Below are 25136 nucleotides of genomic sequence, written 5' to 3'. Positions count from 1 at the left end.
GGCAACCGGGTATTACTTAATTGATAGCCAGTGTCCCTGATATATTGTCATTTCCGAAGACATTTCTTGTAAGGACGAGGTTAAAATGACGACAAACCAAAGTTTCACCAGACTTGAGATTCTTCTTGAGACAGACATTGCAATAAGTTGCACATACGTACTATCGTACTATGAATTAATGTTTTGAAATTATTCGTCTCATTTAACCCCTGCGGACTGGGGCGAAGAAGTTTATAGCGCGAAGGCTGGCGTACGGGTGTATTTGACCCGGATATTTAAAATCTATTCTAGCCATCATGCACTACGTACGAAATGAATTTCCACCTAGACTGTTCTAATAAACGATTCTAAATCGTTTGGTGTGATTTTTAAAAATGTATTCAATATAATATGCAAAATAATTACAATAATTTCATGAGTAGTAAAATAGGCCTTAATATCGGCAGGGAAGTATTTATCTTAAATTTCCGTCACATAGGGTCAACAATTCAAAGAAATGTTCACATTAATATATAGCACAAGTCTAAATAAACGTTTACAATCACTCACAAATCGTTAGGAATATTCCTTAAGAATTCATGGCTGTCCAAATTGTGCCCTTTTATTCACGCTGGCTGGTAGCGATACCCGCACACTGGAGACACATGGGAGTGGTGTGTTGACCTCAAATCATTATTCCACAATTGTTTCACTCAGTTTTCATCTTCCTGTCAGCATATGTTGTTTGGCCTTTCTTAGCTGGAGGTCCTGTCATCGGAGTTTCAGTGCCTACATATCTTCGACCTCAGTGAACGAAGAAGGTTCTCCATTACGGCTGGGCTTTCCGTATGTTTGTGGACCATTTTCTGAGATAGTTGCTTGAGATAAGCTCGTCAAACTACCTTATCGGGTCTCTTTGATTGGTAGACAGTGAGAGTATTTATGCCAGCTACATTCGGCATGGCAGAAACCCTTAGTGGCCAGCAGTTACTCACACATCCAACGTTGTATGTTGCACAAAGCTCGTCAACAACATCAACGCCAGACTTTGTGCAGTTGTAAAATGTATTCAATTCTGGTTTATGTTTGTCACCGGTTTCTCTATCAATGGCTCATTCATGCTGCATTGTTGATAAGAGCAGCACGGTCTTTCCTTTCGTCGGAACATGTGATACCAGAGTCACTTGATTGTCAAATGCAAATCTACTTGAATACTGTAATCTGTTTTTGTGTTTTATAAAACTAGGAGGCATTTATTTTTTTATTCTTGCGTATAGTTCCGACTAATGTAAGCCGATGATTGTTCAGAAAATCTATTTATTTATTTATTTATTTATTTATTTATTTATTTTATTTTATTTTATTTATTTATTCACGAAGCACAAGATACAGCTACACTGAGCAAATTTCATTTGCACTGTCAACAAACTATTTAACAAACGTAAACTTTCATAATAAAATATAACAAACATAACAAAATATAACAAGATCAGGTACACAGCCTACTAATAACAACTGTCCAAATCGAAAACCATGAGAATGTCCATGTTCATAGCCAAGTCTTCGTGGGTCAAGATGGCGGTATAATCCCTTCACATCAACTTATCGAATACACTTTTATTTGGACCATGTTATGCATCACTAGAATAAGCGCCAAAACACAATTCTGAGATAATTGAGCTCAAAGTTTCCAGTCGATTAAAAATCCATTTATTGTCAAATTTTCCCAACTTTTTGCAATAAGTAAGAATTATTATTTTTGAACTTTTTTGTAAAACCTCAACCTAATTACTTATCAAACAACGCTAAAAATAAATAAAATGGTGGTTAGTCTATTTACGTTTGTTGTTTGATCGTGCATTTTTGTTTTGCACCAACAGACTAAGTGACTTTTAAGTCCTTTGGTTGCGTTATGCATAACTAAACAGTTCATTTGGACTAGTCTGTGATAAAGCATAAGTAAACTACACGACGTTTCTGAAATTTACAGTTCAATAAATAAATAATCATTTCACTATATTGGATACATAATCGCAAATGAAGTTGTAAATTAGATTGCCTAAGATACAAATCATTTGTGAAATCTACAATTTAACGTTATGGAATTATGAAATAAGTTGGTTATTTTTGCTCTCAAGACTTTTGTAAAAATTCCTTTTCTTACCGGTAGTGTGAGGGAATAGCAATAACACGCACAATTTTGCAATTAAAGTACTTTATTATTTACTAATTGGCACAAAACATAGTAATGTAATGTAAAACAACTGAATAAAAATGGAAATAATAAAGCTTACAAGACAACAACAAATCCAAAATGAACCCGGACATTATGTATTTTACACTTTAAAGCTTTTTATTACCTGGCTGTAAAAAATGAATTATAGCGAAAGATACTTGATTAATCTTATAAACATAAAAAAACCTAAATTAAAAGATGCCATTGGAAGTCTTTTTCACTAATTAGCATGAAACACAATACTGCTCAGTAACTAAACAAAATTTAAGAAAGAAACATAAATGAAATCAAAATCTGTAATTATTCACTTTCTATTTCAAAGTCAAGTTGTCCATGAACCCATCAACATCGTCTTCCACACTATTATCGGTGAAAAAAGACCGATACATTGGTCTGGCATCTTCTGGAATCAGCGGCAGAAGAGACTTCAAGTCTTCGAGTTTAGGTTTTGAAATTGGTTTCCCTCCTGGCCACAGTTGAATTAAGTGTTCACGCAAATGAACTGTTTGCGCAGAAGTTCCTCTTTCCTTTCTTTTCTTTGAATACTTAATTCAACTCCAGTGTCCTGGTCAAAGTCACTCTTCATGAAAATGCTTAGAGGTTTGCCTTTTCTGATTACAAGTTCTCTCGTTTTCAGCCAGTTTATTTTGGGATTTTCCATGTCAACTTTACGGTTTGTTATCTGTTTTTCCAGCATTTGTGTTCCAAAGAATTCTTTCTGTTCCATTCTGTGAACAGCCAAAGCCTTCTTTCTACGACGTACTTTCATCACATTCATATAGTCATTCACAGTGTACAACTGTTGTTGCAGCTTCAACGCGCACTCTATGTCTCCAAAATTGCTGTCGTTGGGCAAAAAACTGTGTCCTGGGAGAACGTAGGGCAAAGTAATCTTTTCTAGCGTGGGGTGAGTTTCCAAAATCGTTCCTTTTCTTACCTGTAAAACCTCATAGTTATTAGAAATCCTTATTGCATTTGTAACAATGCGTTCGGTTCTTGCTCTGATAGCCTCCATTACTGCTACCATAATGTAGGAAATACGACAGCACAATCGTTTACCATGTAAACATGCACAGTAACAACATACTAGGTTAGTAAACACTACACAGCTGATGTTGTCTGGTCTGTTGTGAACCAGTGCAGCCACCTGTTTCGTCTAGCATCACTAGACCACAGACCGGTAAAAGGCGCTTGGTCTACTGTTGCATAACTAAACATTGGCTTATCGCTTTTGGTTTCGTGATGCAAAACACAAAATCAAACATAGGTAAATTTGCACTTAGATTTTTCACATATTTTAAGGCAACTGTTACTAGGACATGTACGGTGATTTTTGTCCATTTAAGTTACGTTGTTTCTCAACAGAATGCGCACAAATACTGATTTTTACAAAATGGCGCTTGGTCTAGTGATGCATAACATGGTCCATTTGATGCTATATCAAGCTCTTGTCTCCTATTAATATTGTTAAAGAGTGTTGGGAGGCGGATTAGGAAATATCGTTGAAGTATTGAGTGCTGTGTGTGGGGAATGGTTCTGGTTGAGGGGGTCAGCTACTTGTCGCCTGATGTGCAGCGGTGACATATTAATTGCCATTAATACCTGCTGCGTAGACAGATTTCTGAGCTTGGGGTTTCTGTTCCTTACAATTGCAGCAAAGAAGGACACTGCTCTGTCTAACAGCTTAGTATTGGAGGAGGAGGCTGTTGTCCAAATAGGAGAGCAGTAGTTTAAGCGAGGTCACTTTCTGACACACAGTCATCTTCACTTTCACTTGCCTGTCCACCGATTCCTTCCTCCCCTTCATCTTCTTGAAATACTTCGTCAATTAGTCGTTTCAAACGTTCTTATTCCTTACTCCAATCCATTGACACAGCTATCAAGGTAAGCACTGAACTGACCGAACAGTCACGTTAGGACTCAAATCAAGATCTCCTCCTATTCAAACAGCACAGGAAATTGTTAGGAGGAATTTCATTCCAGAAACTGATTGGCAACAAGAGTGGAACAGTGTAGCTCCGACTCAATGGCAGACAGTGTTCAATTGTAAGAATCTTCCAGCTGGCTTTGATTCGCCCGCAAGACATTGGTAGCCCTCAACAGAGTCCGTTCTAACCACCGTAGATCTGGATCAATGATGTTTAAATGGGGTATGAGATCTTCTCCAGCCTGTGACTGTGGTGCAGTTAAGCAGATTATCGACCGTATTCTCACCGAATGCATTGGAAGGACATTCGCTGGATCCAACCAGAACTTTGTGGGGGCTTCTGCTGAAGCCATACAATGGCTATAGAATTTAGATCCAACTCTTGGAACCCTTTTGCTTGCATGATTGTTTTCAATGTTATAACGTGTATATCTTGTAATTATGTGTATAATAGTTCGTGATTAATTTCATGTATATTTAATCATTGTATTGTTTTCTGTACGTACGGAGGTAAGGCTTTTTGCGGATGATAATATTCTCTATAGAGTGATAAATAAGTAACAAGATTGTGAGCAACTGCAGCGTGACCTCGAAAATATTGTGAGATGGACAGCAGGCAATGGTATGTTGATAAACGGGGTTAAAAGTCAGGCTGTGAGTTTCACAAATGGGAAAAGTCCTCTCAGTTTTAATTACTGCGTTGATGGGGTGAAAGTTCCTTTTGGGGATCATTGTAAGTACCTATGTGTTAATATAAGGAAAGATCTTCATTGGGGTAATCACATAAATGGGATTGTAAATAAAGGGTACAGATCTCTGCACATGGTTATGAGGGTGTTTAGCGGTTGTAGTAAGGATGTGAAGGAGAGAGCATATAAGTCTCTGGTAAGACCCCAACTAGAGTATGGTTCCAGTGTATGGGACCGTCACCAGGATTACCTGATTCAAGAACTGGAAAAAATCCAAAGAAAAGCAGCTCGATTTGTTCTGGGTGATTTCCGACAAAAGAGTAGCGTTACAAAAATGTTGCACAGTTTGGTTTGGGAAGAATTGAGAGAAAGAAGAAAAGCTGCTGGACTAAGTGGTATGTTCCGAGCTGTCAGTGGAGAGGTGGCGTGGACTGACATTAGTAGACGAATAAGTTTGAGTGGCGTTTATAAAAGTAGGAAAGATCACAATATGAAGATAAAGTTGGAATTCAAGAGGACAAACTGGGACAAATGGAATAACTTACCAAGGGAGACGTTCAATAAATTTCTAATTTCTTTGAAATCATTTAGGAAAATGCTAGGAAAACAACAGATAGGGAATCTGCCACCTGGGCGACTTCCCTAAATGCAGATCAGTATTGATTGATTGATTGATTGATTGATTGATTGATTGATTGATTGATTGATTGATTGATTGATTGATTGATTGATTGATTGATTGATTGATTGATTGATTGATTGATTGATTGATTGATTGATTGATTGATTGATTGATTGATTGATTGATTGATTGATTGATTGATTGATTGATTGATTGATTGATTGATTGATTGATTGATTGATTGATTGATTGATTGATTGATTGATTGATTGATTGATTGATTGACTCAAGAGGGAAAAGTTGGGGAAATTCATTTACTGGACGAGAAATAAGGGATTGGAATTACTTATCACGGGAAAGGTTTGAAAAATGTTCAACTTATTTGGTTGTTTTTAGGAAAATTATACGGAATCTGCCACCTGAACGACAGCCCTAAATGCAGATCATTGATGACTGATTGATGATTGATGACGGTCGCAGATAGATATAGTATGACCGTTCAAAAATGTATGTTTTAATGTAACTAGTGGATCCGGGGCCCTGGGGCAGTTATTTTCGCTAAAATAGGCAGTAAATTAATGAAAACATACATTTAAAGACGTCGAGAATGTACACTAATATAATCAAAGTGGTTTAAATATAATCTGCTCAACATACTGAACCCTTTCTGGCCTGGGATACGAAGCCGCAGTGAAAGCAAAGTTCAAGTATTCATGACAACAAATGTGGCAACGCCCAGGGCCTGTGTAGGATTCAAACACACATCTCCGCACCCTTCATCTTAACAATTGGATCTCCTGGGGTGGTTTGTCCGGATCTATAAATTTATATCTAGCTTGCAGGCTTAAGGGTGAAGAGGAAATTCAGGACGCATTATACTACGGCAAAATGAAATTCTTCCAATTGGAACAAACTAAATTTTAATGTCCTTGGCAAAATAAAATCAAATTTTAAGATAAAACAATATACAAGTCTTTGGGGACCATGCCACCGATTACATGTAATTAGGAACTATATAAATTAACAGAATAATATTAACTTCCCGGACAAGATGATTGTTAGTCTTTATTCAGATAAATGCATCCCGAATATATTCATAAAATTACTGTAATTACGAATGCGTCAGCGAAACCTACATGATATTTCCCTCGACACAGGAAACCAAATTACAAGTAAACAAGAAAAACAATTGAAACTAGTTGAGTGGTTAATCCCCCTCCCTTACAATTAACACAAAGCAAAAAGAAATGAAATGAAATTATAGACATAATAGAGTGGTCTCCTCCTCGCGACAGAGAAATACGAACCCAACATCATTCCATGAGTAAAGTCAGAATTTACTCGAAACAAACAATGTAATCACTTATATAAGCAATTTAAAAAACACACAAAGAAACACAATTAAAAGAAATAAAATACATATTCAATCACTGGCTGTATGAATATATCTGTCCAGGTTAAAGGAACCCGAACGATTCCACGTTGGATATGCCGGGATTCGAATCATGGGTCTTCTGGTATCGTAACGGGTCGCTGAAAGAAATACCCTACCTACTTTATTTGCAAAGGGATCCTATGGGCTAAATTCATTCATTAATTATCTGGCCCTACGGCCGAACAATTTATTTGTATATGACACAAACATAATGCATTTTACAACTCCTTGTGACAGAGAATACCATTCTGTTCTCGAGTCTGTCTTTACTGTACTACAGTCACCCTCAGCCACATATTTCAGAGTGACAGCCAAAACAAATGGGTAGCCACACCCACCGGTCTACCCCGCAAACAACTTCCTTCTTTAACATCCTTGTGTGAGCCTGAACTTACACACTATTCTAAACTTCTTATTCTCTTGAAAACAAATCACCTGCTTTTAATTTCTCATACATAAAGCATATCAGTAGCCTTTGGTAAAACAGCACATCACCACTTTAAATCATTAGATAATTAACAGGGATCTTGTCACTATTTAATTCACACTGACACAGACTCAAGCAATATAGGCCCGGGTTCGTGACCTGAGCACGTCGAAGAACCATAAAGAAACAGTGCTTTTAAACCCGATAATTAGTCACCTAAGAAACATTATACTTCTTTACAATGCAGGGGAATAGAAGAATTAACATAAAATGCTTCCTTACGGAAACCCCTATCTAAAATGGAGGTCGTCGATTCGAATCCCAGCGTTGTTCGTTGTACACCATAAAGCCTATATATATCCAAAAAAACCTTATACTATAAATCTACTACTCATTTGATATTTAAGGAAAATGTATTGAGAGCATACCTACTTCTAGAGAAAATACATGCAGTATTTATACTATATTTACACGTAGTAACTGTAGGCCTAAGATATATATTCCACCATCTTCATCTTTAACCTAATGCACTCATAAGGTAAATGTTAAAAGCTTCTATCCAAAAGTAATAAAAACTGTACAACTAACGTGCTCCCAAACTGAATTACGCGATTACTGTAACCCGATGGTGAAAGTGGATTAACTACACCTATTCCACCATGATTTCTAGCAAATCAAAAACATTAACTCACTCAACAAGCTTCCTATGCTATGCCCTGAAATTTAATTTTATTTTTAAAATATATCCTACTCTACTATTAACTTATTTACAAGATACGCATTCATAATTACTAAAAAATGGAATGCACTTAGCTGAATGCATATTGCCTTCCGTTCAAGCCTCGGGCGCGTCCATGCTGGGAGACTTTAGCCCTCCATATCAGCGACGATCATCACTGGTATCCCAAGGGTCCAGAGCTGGGTAGCTGTTTCTTGGAACATGGTTGAATTTCTCGTTCTGCACTGACGACACTGTTACACCAACACAAAATATTATCCACTCAGGAACTTAATGTTACAATCACCCTTTATAGTGAGCTCAGGGCTACCGTCACGCACAGAAGTTATGCCCTGTTATCTATAAAATTATCAACATCCGAGTAAACAGTTATATAACTTATTCCGTATTTTATCGCTCTCAAACACATACATTTGTGTACTGTTTTCCGCATACGAGCTTATATCTGAACAATTTCTTTGTATAAAGGAGCGGATTCCGGTAACGAGTGACGTGAAGTATGTTCCAAGACTAGTTCCAGACATATTTGGGGTGCGCCTGCTGCTGGTCTATATGTAAAACAGGCACAAAAATGGCTGACCCTAGACTCCTCCCAGAGAGGATATCAATCTATTCCATTGATATCGTGAATATTAGTAAAGCAGTGCGATCGAGAGGTAGCTAAACGCATTCCATGAATTTCGATTGTATGCGGAAGCTGATCCGTTCGTAAACTATCTCGCAATATCCATAGAATCATCCCTGCCTCTCAAGCAATTGCGGGACTCCCCGCGACAGGCCACCTGTTCAGTGTATCGCGTGGGACGCTTTCTTTTATGTGATAGAGTCACTGCTGCGTAATTTAAATTCCACGGGATATTTAGCATATCATTTCCGGACAATCTCTCCACATATTTCCAAATGTCATTTGTTTTGCTAATCATACTATAATTTGAGATGATAATTTAATCTCTCCTGACCATTTCGTCCTGTTAGGCTGGCTACTCACATAAAATTTATCTGCGGAATGTTGGCTATCCGCGATTTTCGCCCACACGGTATCATCACGTGGTACGGGATCGAGGCCTACCCTCTTCTATTCTCGTCGCACAGATATCTCCATCGCATTTGTTCCTTGGATTGAAATTCCCCTGGCTCTCAATCCTCACGCGTTTTCCCCTCTCGGATCCGCGCGCGCCAAATACAGGACATGCTTAATAAAATTTTGAATGTATGTGCCTGGATCACTAATTCATGACTCTGATATGGCACAATACTTCTGCATCACATTTTACTACTTAATTATACATAGTATCATACCTCTCGACCAGTTGACTTGTGAAGTGAGATTCTCAGTAGAGATTTGTGTAACACGAAAATATCGTTTGTGACAATGCTTTCTATCTGAGAAGTTAAAACTAATATCTTTCTCTTTCACTACATTAGGATTGTATTTTATTTCCAATGGTTAATTTTGATATTAACTTAATGAAACAAATTAATTAAAGGAACATGTCATTCTATTTTAATTAATTGTTTGATTTTTTAGATGTATTTCTGTTACCAATTCATGTATTTCCTTTTCGTGTAATTTAATAAATTTATTTTTTTCAAAATTAGTTTCGGGAGACTGAACAACCTAACAGTTATAAATCAACTGAGTCTAAACTGAAAGGAGAAGGCTTCACATATAACAAGAAACTAAAATTACCCTTAATCACGAACCTTTACCACGACCATCATTTTCGCTATCCATTTGACTGTGGGAGTACGCATATGAAACCACCAACGTTTGCAATTGTCACCTTCATGCACATAATAAAAGTAAACCGTCACTTAAAAGTATACATATAAGAGTACATTTTCTATTTTAGAAGTCCTAAACGTCATTTTGACATGGAAAGCACTTGTTCGACTCTTGGTCACTGCACATCTCCATTGCAACCAATAGACTAACGAAAAATCAATTTCATCACCTTCAAAGGAGAATATTGCCTCAGAAAATGTATTCTGTTCTTGTTCAATCCCTCTACCACTGCGTTTTCTCCGAAAAAATCATCATTACACTTAATGACAATTGTGAAACTGAACACGGGATCATGATTGTTAAGAGCAGCTTGTTTGACAAGTGCATTCATGTCCTGCTTTAAGCGTGTCTTATCAATCCTTTAGAGGGCAAAATCCTGCGGAATGAAACATATTACTTACTAGCAAGATACCCGTGCTTCGCTACGGTATTATATTGAATTTTATAATTGAATGCTTATTGTTTTATACATAATCCGCCGAAATTCGTGATCTGACTGGTTTTCTGAGGGAATCCGCCAAAATAGATTACGGCAAGTTCCTCACATTTTTCAATCTTTCAATCCAGAAATCGATTTCGTACTTCCCGGGCTAGGTCCAGGTATTCCACCCGGTCAGTTGGGTCCCAAAATCTTTGCCATCTTTTTCTATAAGCATTTTTAATATGGATCAAATCCTTCAGGAAATCCGGCGTGGTGTCGTCTTGGGTGCCTTGGCGGTACTGAACCCGAGGCCGGACTGCATTCTTAGTCATTACCCGTCCAGGACCCGTTTCCAGCGCGGTCCGCACATTTGACGACGGTCCAGAACATTATTATTATTATTATTATTATTATTATTATTATTATTATTATTATTATTATTATTATTATTATTATTATTATTATTATTATTATTATAGATGTTCTGGACCCCATAGCAAGATGTAAGACCGCTACTTGGCGGTAAATTACATCTGCTGCCATGGTCATTGTTGACAATGTGACCAACACCACTGTCGCTCGTAGGCAAGTGTGCGGGATTTCTGGCGATACGAATGACATACTTCCGTGCATTATTGACCTATTATAGAGGTGAACAATTGGACGGTCAATCTCATTCCTATCATTTATTTCGAAGGTGCTTAAATTTTATTTATATGCCAGGAGAATCTACTGTAATCTAAGAACGTTCTCCGAAGAAAAAGATGGCTCTTGAAAACGAACCCAGGAAAGATTAAAAATGATCGGTTTATGATCAGAATAAGTACATCGAAAATCTACAGCTTGTTTCCAGTCATTCGACATGGTCAGGAATTGAATGAATAAAGCCCCCATCTAGAGCCTGTCGCACTTCTCTGGGGCAATGATTAATGACTGACGATGTAATGAAATTATAGTGGAGAGTGTTGCTGGAATGATTATGACAGGGGAAACCTGTCCCGCCTTCGCTTCGTCCAGCACAAAACACACATGGAGTGACCGGGCTTTTAACTACGCAACCCAGCGATGAGAGGCCGGCACGCTGCCGTCTGAGCCACGGAGGCTGTGTACGGAGACATATTTATCTCTATTTGCCACTTTGATCCATCCACCTAAATAAGAAAGGTATTTTGCATACCATCCGTGCTTTGGTCATTAGTTTTACAGTGCAGTGGTAGACTGCTGATAACAAAATGAACAGACAACTTCTACTCACTAAACTGTCGTCACTGAGGTAAGACAAAGTGCGCAGAGAGCTCATCTGCGTCACCTGTACGGAGAAGTGGAAGAGGTACATGGAGTAAGAGAGTCGGCTCAGCGGCTGGAACCAAGCCCAGGACAGGAAAGAATCGATGACACCTGAAAGAGAAAAGGCGAAGACAATTAGAGGAGCACACAGAACGAAAAGAGGTCCACTGTGTAGAGTGGTTGTTAGTGGGTTTCAAAATTCACCCATTTTTGTACACAAATTTCAGTTTTTGTTATGTGCTCTATTTTTATCCTTAAACACCTGAGTTTTACGAAGTTCCTTTGCAAGTAATCGGTCATCGTAATTTATAGTTTTAGTTCGTAAATATCTCACCTCATTTATTTTATTTACTACAGGGTGGGCAAAATAAAAATACTGGCGCAGAATTGACGACTGATAATGAACAGCAGAGATGCCCATCACAGGACATGCTAGAAACCATGATTTCCATGCACCAATCGGTTGCTGTCAAATATCTGCGCGTGTGGAATTTCACCGCTCTAAAGCTTTTCAAAATGTGATAAGCGTTCGTGGATTAAAATTGAGGTTACCTTTGGCAAAAATCCATCAAGATGTTATCGAGTATTACGTGCAGCCTGTGGCAAGAATTAATTACAGTATAGGAAGGTTGCACAATGATTCAAGGCGTTTCTTGCAGTTCGGAATAAGACTGCGGACTTGCACCGCACGGGTTGGCTGTCCATTCCTCAAGATCAGATTGACATCTTGAGTGGTCTCGTTTTCGTAGACCATCGATGGACTGTCCGCAAATTAACCGTAGAGGTTGGTCTCAATCATTAAACGGTGTGGCACATACTGAGGAAATGTCTTAACATGCGGAAATTTGCAACCCCTTGGCTTCCACATCAACTCAGCGATGTACATAGAAAGGACCGACAACCAGCTGGACTGATACCGCAACCAAGGAGACGCATTCCTGCAGAGCATTGTCGCCATTGATCAGACGTGAGCACGAGCAGAGAAATTTCGACAGGAACTCAGTCCGGTGAAGCTTATGCTGATTGTGACATACGACTACGAAGGTGTTAGTCTTAAAAATGCTATGCCTGAGGGACAAACCGTCAGCAGTGACCACTATTGCCGATTTCTGGAACGACATCTGCGTCCAGCTATGTGGCGCAAAATTCCACGTTTATCGCGAGACGATTGCCCTATCGTGTTGCATGTTCAACGCACGTTGTCGTGTCGCAAACAATGTCAAACTCTTTTTGCAACGGTGCCATTGGGAGGTCTTGCAACACTCTCTGTACTCAGCAGATATGAGTCTTTGTGACTTCGCCATATTTCCGATGTAGAAGGAACCGCTCCGAGACCGCCGATTTCCTGACGTATCATCGTTATCATCAACAGAGAACGCCTTGCCAATGGTCCCCAACGGCTTCCCGACATTTGGCAAAAGGTAATAGACATTACGGGTGCCTGCACTGAAGGAATGTGATGCAATTGTACTTGTTAGTTCGTTAAATACTGCGTTCTATCAATATTTCCAATACCTTATTTATGGCCCTCCTAGTTTGTATTTTACCGAAGAGTGTAATACGGCAGGGAGGAATACAGTTATAGAGACATGTAGAGCCAGTATCGCCAATGCCGACGACTTGGTCTTCATGGCACACTGTGCTGAAAGCTTGCCATCTAATATCTTCGAGCTGCAAAATACGTGCAATGAGTATGATATGAAAATTAGCATTTCGAAGACTAAAGAGGATTGAGTGTCAAGTTGAGAATACAAAAATCAAACAGGTATATCACTCCAAGTACATAGGATGCGCAATATTCCACGTTGGAAGCAAAGGCGAAGTCCGTGTAATTTGGACCACTTAACCTTAAACGTCCATAACTCCACTGAACTTATTGAAAATTTCTCAGAGTTTACACACGATAATTAGGACTTGGATTTGTTTAAAAGTATTTTTTTCTTCTAACATTTCTTATCGTGTAATATGGACCTATAGTGTGTAACTTGTGCCAGGTGACCGTGTAATTTGGACTGTTAAATATGAACACTTGTAAGTTATTTAATATGAAATCCCCCCAAACCCCAGGGCACTTAATGCCTTTGAAAGGGCCTTGGCCTGTCCAGCGACCGCTGCTCACCCTGAAGGCCTGCAGATTACGAGGGGTTGTGTGGTCAGCACGACTCATCCTCTCGGCCGTTATTGCGGGCTTTCGTGACCGGGGTCGCAATCTCACTGTCAGATAGCTCCTCAATTCTGAGGCTGAGTGGACCCGAACCAGCCCTCAGGTGGAGAGGAAAGTCCCCGACCTGGCCGGAAATCGAACCCGCGACCTGCGGGCGAGAGGCAGACACGCTACCCCTACACCACGGGGCCGTCAGTTTAATATGAAATACTAAACAAAAATATACGGCCATATGAATTGTGGTCTTCACTTTCGGCATGTAAGACAATGATAAAACAATTCATCCTGACATTTTGCACAGTTTTCATAAGCCTACTTTCTTGAATTTTTATTGCACTGGATCCAATCTACATAATAATAATAATAATAATAATAATAATAATAATAATAATAATAATAATAATAATAATAATAATAATAATAATAATAATAATTGCCAAATACAATGCGAATAGTTCTTTTTATTTTTTCTTGCATCTGTAGTGAACAGTTTCTTCTTTTTTGGGTAGTGCTGATGTCTGTGTCGGTCGCTCGGCTAGGGCCTACTAAGCGACTGCTGCTCAGCCCGAAAGCCTGCAGGTTACGAGGTGTCATGTGTTCAGCACCACGAATCCTTTTGCCCGCTTTGTTGGCTTCCTATAATTGGACCACCATCTCACCGTCCGATAGCTCCTCTATTGTAATTGGGTAGGCTGAGAGGACCTCGAACCAACTCAGGTTAAAATCGCTGACCTGCCTGGGAATCGAACCCGTGTAAGAGGCACGCAATTCCTACACCGCGGGACTGGCCTCAAATTATAAAATATCTTTTAGAATCGCCAGTAAAACTACGAAGAAATGTAATTATTACAATTGTTTCAACGGTCCAAATTAAGCACACTCGGGCAGTTCAAATAACACAACATATACCTTCAGCAGGCGCGCTGTAGTATAAAGTACACCGTTGCTATTTCTTTTTCCATTTGGCAACACTGTAGCTTTTCTAAGACAGGTTGCTCGTCTGCTATTCCTCCAGTGTAACCTTAGTTGTTGAATGTGATATTTTAGAGTCTGTGAGTGCACAAGAAGGGCTGTATTGTAGCTTCGATTCGGAACGTGTCACGGGCAGGGTACAAAGTACCCCGCGTGCCCGATGAAGTAAGTATTTCCGCTACATAATTTACGAATATTTTCAAGCAAGTCACCATTTAAAACACTGAATTTATTATTATTTCTCTAATTACAACATATTTTCCGTTTATTTAGGATACTGGCGTCCGAGGAAATAGCCAAATTACTTCACGAACAGCCAGAGGAAGACAACATGGACAGCAAAGAGTGATCGCGAAACTGAATCTGAGGAAAATCTCACCTCAGAGGATGGATATGACTCAGAAGGAAGTGAAAATGAACGTCATGAGTACTTTATTGGAAAAGAAAAAACCACCAGGTGGAGGAAAACTGATTTTTCAAAGGTATGCAAAACTAAAACAACATGATGTCAAAGTATTTCCTGGTCCTAAACGTAATACAAGAAGAATCAAAGATGAAATATCTTCCTTCCATAAAATAGTTGATGAAGATATCGTAGATGACACCGTGGTACGAACATGTACATTGGAACTTGCGCAGTGCCTGTGTATTAGAAGATGCTTGTGTAATGGGATCAAATTTCTGAAAAGTTTACAAATAACATTTATTGTTGCATTATCACTTGCCGCAGTGTATAATATGCTAACATTTGTAATTATTAGTGATGTGGATAAATATAATTTGATGAAAATGAGATATTTACTATTATTATGTGTTGTTGGAGTGTGGGCTGGAAAGTACACCACGCGCCTGGCCATGTATCATTTTGGACACCCTTATTTTTCAACTTTTCTGGCATAAAATTATGTCCGACCCGAACTAAACATTAAATTATTTTATTCAGGCTCATTAAGAGTCTGTTGCCAATTATTTTATTTTATCTTTCAAACTAAAATATTTGTTGGCAGTTAAATTTCAGAACTGTCCAAAGTCGACCCGTTTGACGGTAGCGTTATTTTTTATTTGAGTATGGAATGTTACATGCATAAAGGCGAGAATCATCAATAGGTTGATAGGATACCTAAATAGGTGGTGGTGGAGATTATGGTTTTAAGAGTAAATACAACTAGGCAACCATCATATAGCGTTAATCAGAGAGAAGAGAAATGGAAGGCATCCGGCCCTTCGAAAAATTAAGGTATCGGCCAAAGAAAGACAAGGGCCACGAAGGGCGTGAAAGTGAAAGACTCCCTAGCCCTCGGAAACCTAATAGCGTCGGGGTCGGAAAAGAAAAAGAGTTGACCAAGGGAAGTCGGATAGGGTTGATGAAAATGAGAAACCTGGCACAAGTAAGTGGAAGCAATGTCAGGACTCAGCTAAGGGCCCCAAGGTCGCCAATCCACTCTCCAAAAGTACGTTCCCCTGGAGCCCCTTTTAGTCGCCTCTTACGACAGATAGTGGGATACCGAGGATGTTATACTACCACCCACAGGGGAGGTACCTAAACAACAGTGTTCGAATTAATTAAAGTTTGAATTAAATAACGTTTTTTGTGTTAAATTACAAGCTCCAATTCAGTAACATGTAACTTAAAACCTGTTGTATTTGACAACTGTCGAGCTCAAGAGAATCAAGAAGTATTTCGAGCAAGTTCATTGTTCATGGTAACGCCAGTATCCACGTGCTTAAGAATTAAGCCAGATGGCATTTTACGTGCTAAATCCAATGGTAATATAAATAAATGATGGAACGATTTGTTTGCGTCAAATTCACGTTGTTGCGAGATAACTCTCATAATCAACTCCTGTACATTTTGGTGAATAAATATTTTAAAGATTTCAAGAGACGTTAATTTATAAAACTAGACAATTCATTAGAAATGACTGATTTTTCCACCAGAGATTACGATTAATTTAGGTGATTTATTTAATAGTAGTGCATAAGCCTGTCTTAGATTGTCGAAATTACTATCTACAAAGTAATTCGAAATTCTAAACGGACTATTAATACATCTTATGAATAAAAGTTACACTTTCCAGGTTTTATGCCGTATTCGAATGGAATCAGGACAGGCATTGTAGTATTTCCTTACAAACCATATTGAGTGAAGTTGTAGCTGGGAGTTGTACTTTGACATCTATCGATCTGCGTACTCTAGAGTTTAACCTGGAGACTTATTCATTGTGACAAATGAACCCTTGGGCCACTATGAAGGATACATACCTTCCTTACCTATCAGCAATTTTCATGAGTCATTTTCTTGGGTCATTATGGGTTCTTCGTCACTTCCTGAGGTAAAAGGTAGGGTTCAGTAATCCTAATCTATCTACTCAAATGAAATGTCTATTCAAAAATATTTGTATTTATTAATCACGAAGCAACTATTAAAATTCAATATAATTTTGACTCAATCTTGTCCACTTTACGTCATAATAATTAAACACAGAGGAGCAGAATACTGGTTTGAGCCTTTGACTTAATTGCCTGATGGGCATCCTTACTAGAAACCATTGTCTCTAATTAAATAAAGAAAAGAAAGTCTGGTAATCCTTAAATTCGGTTTCCATGTGAGACTGAATGTACCATCATAATCATTCTTGATGGTCCAGCCCTCGTAACACGAACTCTGGACTCCTGGTATAATTAAGTCAGTCCAATCGGTGTGTGAAACAGAGTGGTTGTACGGCATGGAGCCTTAATTGAATCGATATGACCTGCGAATATGTCATGGACCGACATCTAAACTTCTAAGTTACTTTAAAGTCGTTGTGGATGATGACCGCAAGGAAAATGATGCTACAGTGGCATTTGGCCCTAATCTAAGTCACTGAGGTTGATGACCCCATGACCATCCAAGTTTCTAAGCTGAAGACTAAACCCAATTAAGTTACATCGGTTGATGACCGAAGTTTCCACTTTACTACTCCCAGCACATTTAATGCTCAATCAATCAAAGTCAAATAACACAACAACAACAACAACAACAACGACGCTCACAATACTTCGTAGCAGCAAAATCCATTACCTTCGGATATGTCCCCTTAAGCGTTACGTTAATATTTGAACTTTCCCAGAAAAGTAAACTAAGATTTCCAGAATGCATCTTCGAGTTATTCACTTGGTTTAAAGTTATTTCACAAATACGGTTTCCACTGAATTTAATAATTTAATAAATTTAAGTGATTTAATGAATCTTAATGAAGAACAGATTCTATCTCCGCCGACGAATGGTTTCTTTAGCAAGTCCGTACTCACATTCTGACGTAGTTATATTTTATCATTGTTACAATATTATAGACAGCTGGAAGAAAATTTACATAATTTATTTCCAGTATTATATCTATATATATAAAGTAGCTTGTCCTGACTGACCGACTGACTGACTGACTGAATGACTGACTGACTGACTGACTGACTGACTGACTGACTGACTGACTGACTGACTGACTGACTGACTGACTGACTGATTCATCATCGCCGAGCCAAAACTACTGGACATAAAGATTTGAAATTTTGGGGATATATTCATATTAAGATGTAGGTGCTCGCTAAGAAAGGATTTTTGGATATTCCGTCGCTAAGGGGGTGAAAAGGGGGGTGAAATTTTAAAATGAGTGTGTCTATATCTCAAAACTTTAAAAGTTTACAGATGTGAAAATTGGTATTTAGAATCTTCTTTAAAAATAAGGAAACACGTATTTTTTTGTTTTCAGACAATCCCAATAGGAGGGGTGAAAAACGGTGAAAAACGGTGAAAAAGGGGTTGAATGCCTTTAATCAGGATACCGCTACTTATATCTCAGAAACTGAAGATATTACAGACCTCAAAATTGGTACTTTTGATCGCTGTCAAAAATAAAGAAACACATGTTTTTTTTTTTGTTTTTGGAAAATCCAATTAATGCGAGGGTGAATGGGGGGGGTGAATATTTAAAATGAGTGCATCTATATCTCAAACGTTTTGAAGTTTAGAGATGTAAAAATTGGTATTTAGAATCTTCATTAAAAATAAAGGAACACTTATTTTTTTGTTTTCGGAAAATCCCAATAGGAGGGGTGAAAAGGGGTGAAAATGGGTTGAATGCCTTTAATGGCGATACTCATATCTCAGAAACTGAAAATATTACAGACCTGAAAATTGGTGTTTGGGATCTCCTTTAAAAATAAAGAAACACGTATTCTTTTGTTTTTGGAAAATCCAATTAATGGGGGTGTGAAAAGAGGGTGAATTTTGAAAATGAGTGTATCTATATCTCAAAACTTTTAAAGTTTATAGACGTAAAAATTAGTATTTAGAATCTCCTTTAAAAATAAAGTAACACGTATTGTTTTGTTTTCGGAAAATCCCAATAGGAAGGGTGGAAAAGGGTGAAAAAGCGGTTGAATGCCTTCAATGAGGCTACTTATATTTCAGAACCTGAAGATATTACAGACCTAAAAATTGGTATTTGGGATCCACTTTAAAAATAAAGAAACAGGTATTTTTTCGTTTTTGGAAAATCCAAATAATGGGGGGGTGAAAAGGGGGGTGAATTTTAAAATGAGTGTATCTACATCTTAAAACTTTAAAGGTTTACAGATGTAAGAATTGGTATTTATAATCTCCTTTAAAAATAAATAAACATGTATTTTTTTGTTTTCGGAAAATTCTAATAGGAGGGGGTGAAAAGGGGTTGAATGCCTTTAATGAGGATACTTATATCTCAGAAACTGAAGATAATACAGACCTGAGAAAAGGTATTTGGGATCTCTTTTAAGAATAAAGAAACATGTACGTTTTGTTTTTGGAAAATCCAAATAGTGGAGGGTTGAAAGGGGGTGAATTTTTAAAATGAGTGTATCTATATCTCAAAACTTTCAAAGTTTACAGATGTAAAAATTGGTACTTAGAATCTACTTTCAAAATAAAGAAAGACGTATTTTTTTGTTTTCGTAAAATCCCAATAGGAGGGGTGAAAAGGGGTGAAAAATAGTTTAATGCCTTTAATAAGGATCCTTATTTCCCATAAACTGAAGATGTTACAGATCTGAAAATCGGTATTTTGGACCTCCTTTATAAATAAAGAAACATGTATTTTTTGTTTTCAGAAAATCCAAATAGTGGGGGATGAAAGGGGGGTGTATTTTAAAAATGAGTGTATCTATATCTCAAAACTTCGAAAGTTTGCAGATGTAAAAATTGATATTTAGAATCTCCTTTAAAAATAAAGGAACACGTACTTTTTTGTTTTCGGAAAATCCCAACAGGAGGGGGTGAAAATTGTGAATAAGGGGTTGAATGTCTTTAATGAGGATACTTATATCTCAGAAACTGAAGATATTACAGACCAGACAGTTAGTATATGGAATCTCCTTTAAAAATACAGAAACATTTATTTTTTGTTTTTGGAAAATCTAATGAATGGGGGTTAAACAGGAGTGACAAATTGGGGTGAATTTTTAGAAATACTGTATCTACAGTATATCTCAGAAACGTAAAATGTTGCATACGTAAAAATTGGTATTTGGAATCTCCTGTTAAAGTAAAGAAACAGGCATTCTCAGAAAATCCAATGAAGGTTCGGGGGGGGGGGTGAAAAATTGAACAATTTATTGAATTAATTGTATGAGGATACTTACATCTAATAAAAACTAAAATTGTTACAGACGTGAAAATTGATATTTAGATCTTCTTTAAAAATAAAACGACGCGTTTTTTGGGGGGGGGGGCGGAGAATCATTTTTGGGAGCGAGTGTGAAAAGAAGTTGAATTCGTTTCATGGGGACACATATCTCAAAAACTGAAGATAATCGGTATTTAGAAGATCTTTTAATATTAAAGAAACAAGTACTTTTTGTCGGAAAATTCACTTAAGGGGGGCGGGGAGTGTGAAAGTAAGTGAAAAAAGTGAATTATTTTTTATGGGAATACTTATATCTCAAAACTGAAGGTAACACACGTGAACATTGGTATTTGGTATCTCCTTTAAACATAAAGGAACACGTTTTCGTTTTTTTTTTGGGGGGGCGAGGTAAATCGACTTAACCGTGGTGGGGTGAAAACGGAGGTGAGGCCAATTGATTTTACTGTTCCTAATGTACTTATAAGGAGCCTCCGTGGCTCAGGCGGCTGCGCGCTGGCTTCCCACCGCTGGGTTTCGTGGTTCAAATCCCGGTCACTCATTGTGAGATTTGTGCTGGACAAAGCGGAGGCGGGACAGGTTTTTCTCCGGGTACTCCGGTTTTCCCCGTCATCATACATTCCAGCAACACTCTCCAATATCATTTCATTTCATTTGTCATTCATTTAATCATTGCCCCAGTGGAGTGCGACAGGCTTCGGCAGGGCTAATTCATTCCATTATTGACCCGGTTGAATGACTGGAAACAGGGTGTGGATTTTCAATGTACTTATTCTGATCACAAACAGATCATTTTTATTCTCTCCTGGGTTCGTTTTCAAGAGCCATCTTTTCCTTTGGAGAACCTTCTTAGATTACAGTAGATTCTTCTGGCATATAAACAAAAATTTAAACATATTTGAAATAAACGATAGATATATGATTGACCGTGCAATTGTTCACATCTGTAATAAGGTCAATAATGCACGGAAGTATGTCATTCGTATCGCGAGAAGTCCTGTGCACTTGCCTGCGGGTGACAATGGTGCAGGTCATACTGTCATCAATGACAACGACAGCAGATGTAATTTACCGCCAAGTAGAGGTTCAGTACCGCCAAGGCACCCAAGACGACACCACGCCGGATCTCCTCAAGGATTTGATCCACATTAAAAATGCTTAGGCTATAGGAAAAGATGGCAAAGATTTAGGGACCCAACTGACCGGGTGGAATACCTGGACCTATCCCGGAAAGTACGAAATCGATTGCTGGAGAAAAGATTGAAAAGTGGGAGGAACGTTGCCGTAATCTCTCAGAAAACGAGTCAGATCGCAAATTTTGGCGGAATCTCTCAGAAAACGAGTCAGATCGCGAATATCGGTGGGTTATATATAAAACGATAAGCATTCAATTATAAATTTCAGTATAATACCGTAGCGAAGCACGGGTATCTTGCTAGTCTCTAATATATGTATATCTAATACTAATACTTAGCATGCCGTTCCGAGCGCGACCAGTTCTCTTTCCACACCGTTAGCGCAAATGATGTTAAACGTGTGCTATACTCTATCACTTCTGATGCGACAGGTAATGACGGTATCTCGATAAAAATTAATTAAAAACATCATCGGGGCTATTACCAATACTGACTCACATATTCAACTACTGCCAGACCAATGGAGTATTCCCTAACGTTTGGAAAGACGCACTAATAAGGCCTATCCCGAAAAACAATACCTTGGATTCTCCATCAGATTACCGCCCTGTGTCCATCCTGCCACCCCTCGCAAAAGCACTCGAACGTCTGATTCATGCACAAATCACTGTATACCTGAACCAAAATTCCCTCCTTGACCCTTTTCAATCCGGCTTAAAAAAGGACATAGTACCGCGACAGCATTACTGCGAGTTACGGACATCAGACAAGCGATAGACCAACGACATGTGACTGTAGCAACACTACTAGACCTATGCAGCGCCTTTGACACAGTTAGCCCTGGGTTACTAATGCTGAAACTCCATAGTCTCAACTTTAATATGACAACTCTTAAAAATTTTAGCTCCTACCTTACTGACCGTCGGCAACGAGTATCAGTGGGAACAATGTACTCAGGATGACACAAGTCAATAGGTGTCACGCAGGGGTCGGTTTTGGGCCCACTTTAATTTGTTGTTAGTGTGAACGACGCATTGAAATATAGCAAGTACCATATCTATGCAGACGATCTTCAGATTTATTATCACTCATATCCACAAGACATAGATGTAGCCACTGACAGAGTAAATTTTGACTTACGACGACTGACTGACTATGAGAAAAATAACAGCTTGTTAATAAATCCTAACAAACCTCAGGCTATTATATTTGGTAACAAAAGAAACCTTAACTTGTTATAAAGTAGACATGTACCCCCAATTATTTTAAATAATATTGTCGTGCCCAATTGTACGTCACTAAGAAACTTAGGCGTTATATTGACTGAGACACTAAATTGGACTGAACAAGTGACAAATACATGCCGTAAAGTGCAGAAATCCCTTTTTCCTCCCAAACGCTACTCTACTATATTTCCAAAACATCTTAAAAATACAACTGGTAAAATCCCTCATCTTACCAATTCTAGCCTACTGCGACACTGTACTTACGTACATATCTCATGACAGTAACAAGATGCTTGAACGGAGTTTAAACACCTGTATTCGATTCATATTTAAGCAGCGATATGGTTCTCACATTTCACCTTATTACAGGGAGTTATCATGGCTTCGTGTTCATGAGCGTCGCAGTCTCCACATGTTGTCCCTTTTGCGTGGAGTTCTATACACAGGTGTACCGAATTATCTCTCTTCAAAATTTAATTACCTCTCCTCCTATCATAACCACGATACACGATCTGGTTCCTGTTTAACAATATCACTCAGTCACTCCAGGACCTACAACCGCTCCTTTGTAGTCACTGCCACGGGGCTATGGAATACCCTCCCTGCTACCATTAGGGATTTGCGTTGTCGTAGGAGATTTAAGATGTATTCCCGAAATCACTTTCTGAATACTTCTAGCTGACTTTTCGATGTGTGTAGTGTGAATGAGTGCGTGAATGAGCGTATTTTCATAAAAATTAGAAATATATTCGCTAGTTATAGGTTTTTACTGTGTTTCCGTCTATTATTATCACTAGTGTTAGTTTTATATTTATTATCATATACATTTAGATTGTCGTGTTGTACATTCTATAATCGTTTTTTATTACAATCTCCATATTTTCTATTAGTACTATATTACTTTAAAAAGATTTGTTGTATTTAAATATTATACTGTATGTATGTTAATTATTTTAATATTGTGGTTAAGTGTAAGAGAGGGCCTTGAGCCCTAACTTCGCCACGAATAAAGACGAATTACTTACATACTTACTTACTTACTTACTTACTTACTTACTTACTTAATAATTAAAAATTATTAAAGCCTCCGTGGCTCAGACGGCAGTGCGTCGGCCTCTCACCGCTGGATACCATGGTTCAAATCCCGGTCACTCCATGTGAGATTTGTGCTGGACAAAGCGGAGGAGGGACAGGTTTTTCTCCGGGCGACCCCATCGTACTAACAGCCTATATATGCTTCATACACTACATCCCTGACCCGGTCAATCACTGGAAAACAGATTGTAGGTTTTCATTTTCACTAACAAGTATTAATACTTGTATAACCCTAATAATTAAGTTGCTGATGCAGCTCTCCATGCTACCCTATCCTGTGATAACCTTTTCATTTCTACGTAACTACTGCATCCTACATATGCTCTAATCCGCTTGTCATATTCATACCTTGGGCTTCCCCTACCGTTCTTACCACATAAACTTCCTACAAAAACCAACTGAACAAGTCCTGGGTGTCTTAAGGTGCGTCCTATCATTCTATCTCTTCTACTCGTCAAATTTAGCCAAATCGATATCCTCTCGCCAATTCGATTCAGTATCTGTTCATTTGTGATTCGATCTATCCATCTCACCCTCAGCATTCTTCTGTAACATCACATTTCAAAAAATTCTATTCTCTTCTTTTCTGAGATGCCACGCTCCACACGAGAGTCTTCAAAAACATCGTTCTAATTCCTATATCAATGTTTGAAGTGAGAAAATTTCTTTTCCTAAGATAGCTCTTCCTTGCTTGTACTACTCTGCATTTTCTGTCCTCCTTACTTCTGCCATCGTTAGTTATTTTACTACCCAAGTAACAATATTCATCTACTTCCTTTAAGACTTCATTTCCTAATTTAATATTTCCTGCATCACCTGCCCTCGTTCGACTGCACCCCATTACTTTTGTTTTGGACTTATTTATTTTCATCTTGAACTCCTTACCCAAGACTTCGTCCATACCATTCAGCAGCTTCTCGAGATCTTCTGCAGTCTCAGATAAAATAACAATATCATCGGCAAAATCTCAAGGTTTTGATTTCCTCTCTCTGGATTTTGAATCCCTTTCCAAATTTCTCTTTGATTTCCTTTACTGCCTGTTCTACGTAAACATTGAAAAGGAGGGGGGACAAATTGCAGCCTTGCCTCACTCCTTTCTGGATTTCCGCTTCTTCTTCAAAGCCCTCGATTCTTATCACTGGAGACTGATTTTTATACACATTGTGGATAATTCTTCGTTCTCGGTGATCCCAATCACCCTCAGAATCTTAAATAGCTTGGTCCTATCAACATTATCGAATGCCTTTTCTAGATCTACGAATGTCATGTACGTGGGCTTGTCCTTCTTGACTCGATCCTCTAAGATCAGACGTAAAGTCAGGATTGATTCACGTG

The 25136-nt window shown here is 38.3% G+C and overlaps 1 protein-coding gene across 1 annotated transcript in view; it reads right to left on the bottom strand.

Annotated features, from left to right (window-relative positions):
* LOC136866980 (nose resistant to fluoxetine protein 6) overlaps positions 1-25136 on the bottom strand; it is a 210567-nt gene that overhangs the window by 159895 nt on the left and 25536 nt on the right. The window contains exons 4-5 of the mRNA XM_068226785.1: positions 11517-11659; positions 2888-3152 (exon numbers count right to left, since the gene is read on the bottom strand). Coding sequence (XP_068082886.1) covers positions 2888-3152; positions 11517-11659 — 408 coding nt within the window. The remainder of the gene's footprint in view (positions 1-2887; positions 3153-11516; positions 11660-25136) is intronic.

Source organism: Anabrus simplex, chromosome 3, assembly GCF_040414725.1.
Source record: "Anabrus simplex isolate iqAnaSimp1 chromosome 3, ASM4041472v1, whole genome shotgun sequence".
Classification (NCBI taxonomy): domain Eukaryota; kingdom Metazoa; phylum Arthropoda; class Insecta; order Orthoptera; family Tettigoniidae; genus Anabrus; species Anabrus simplex.
Note: the sequence above shows the minus strand (reverse complement) of the source record. Positions and strands in the feature narration are given on the sequence as shown.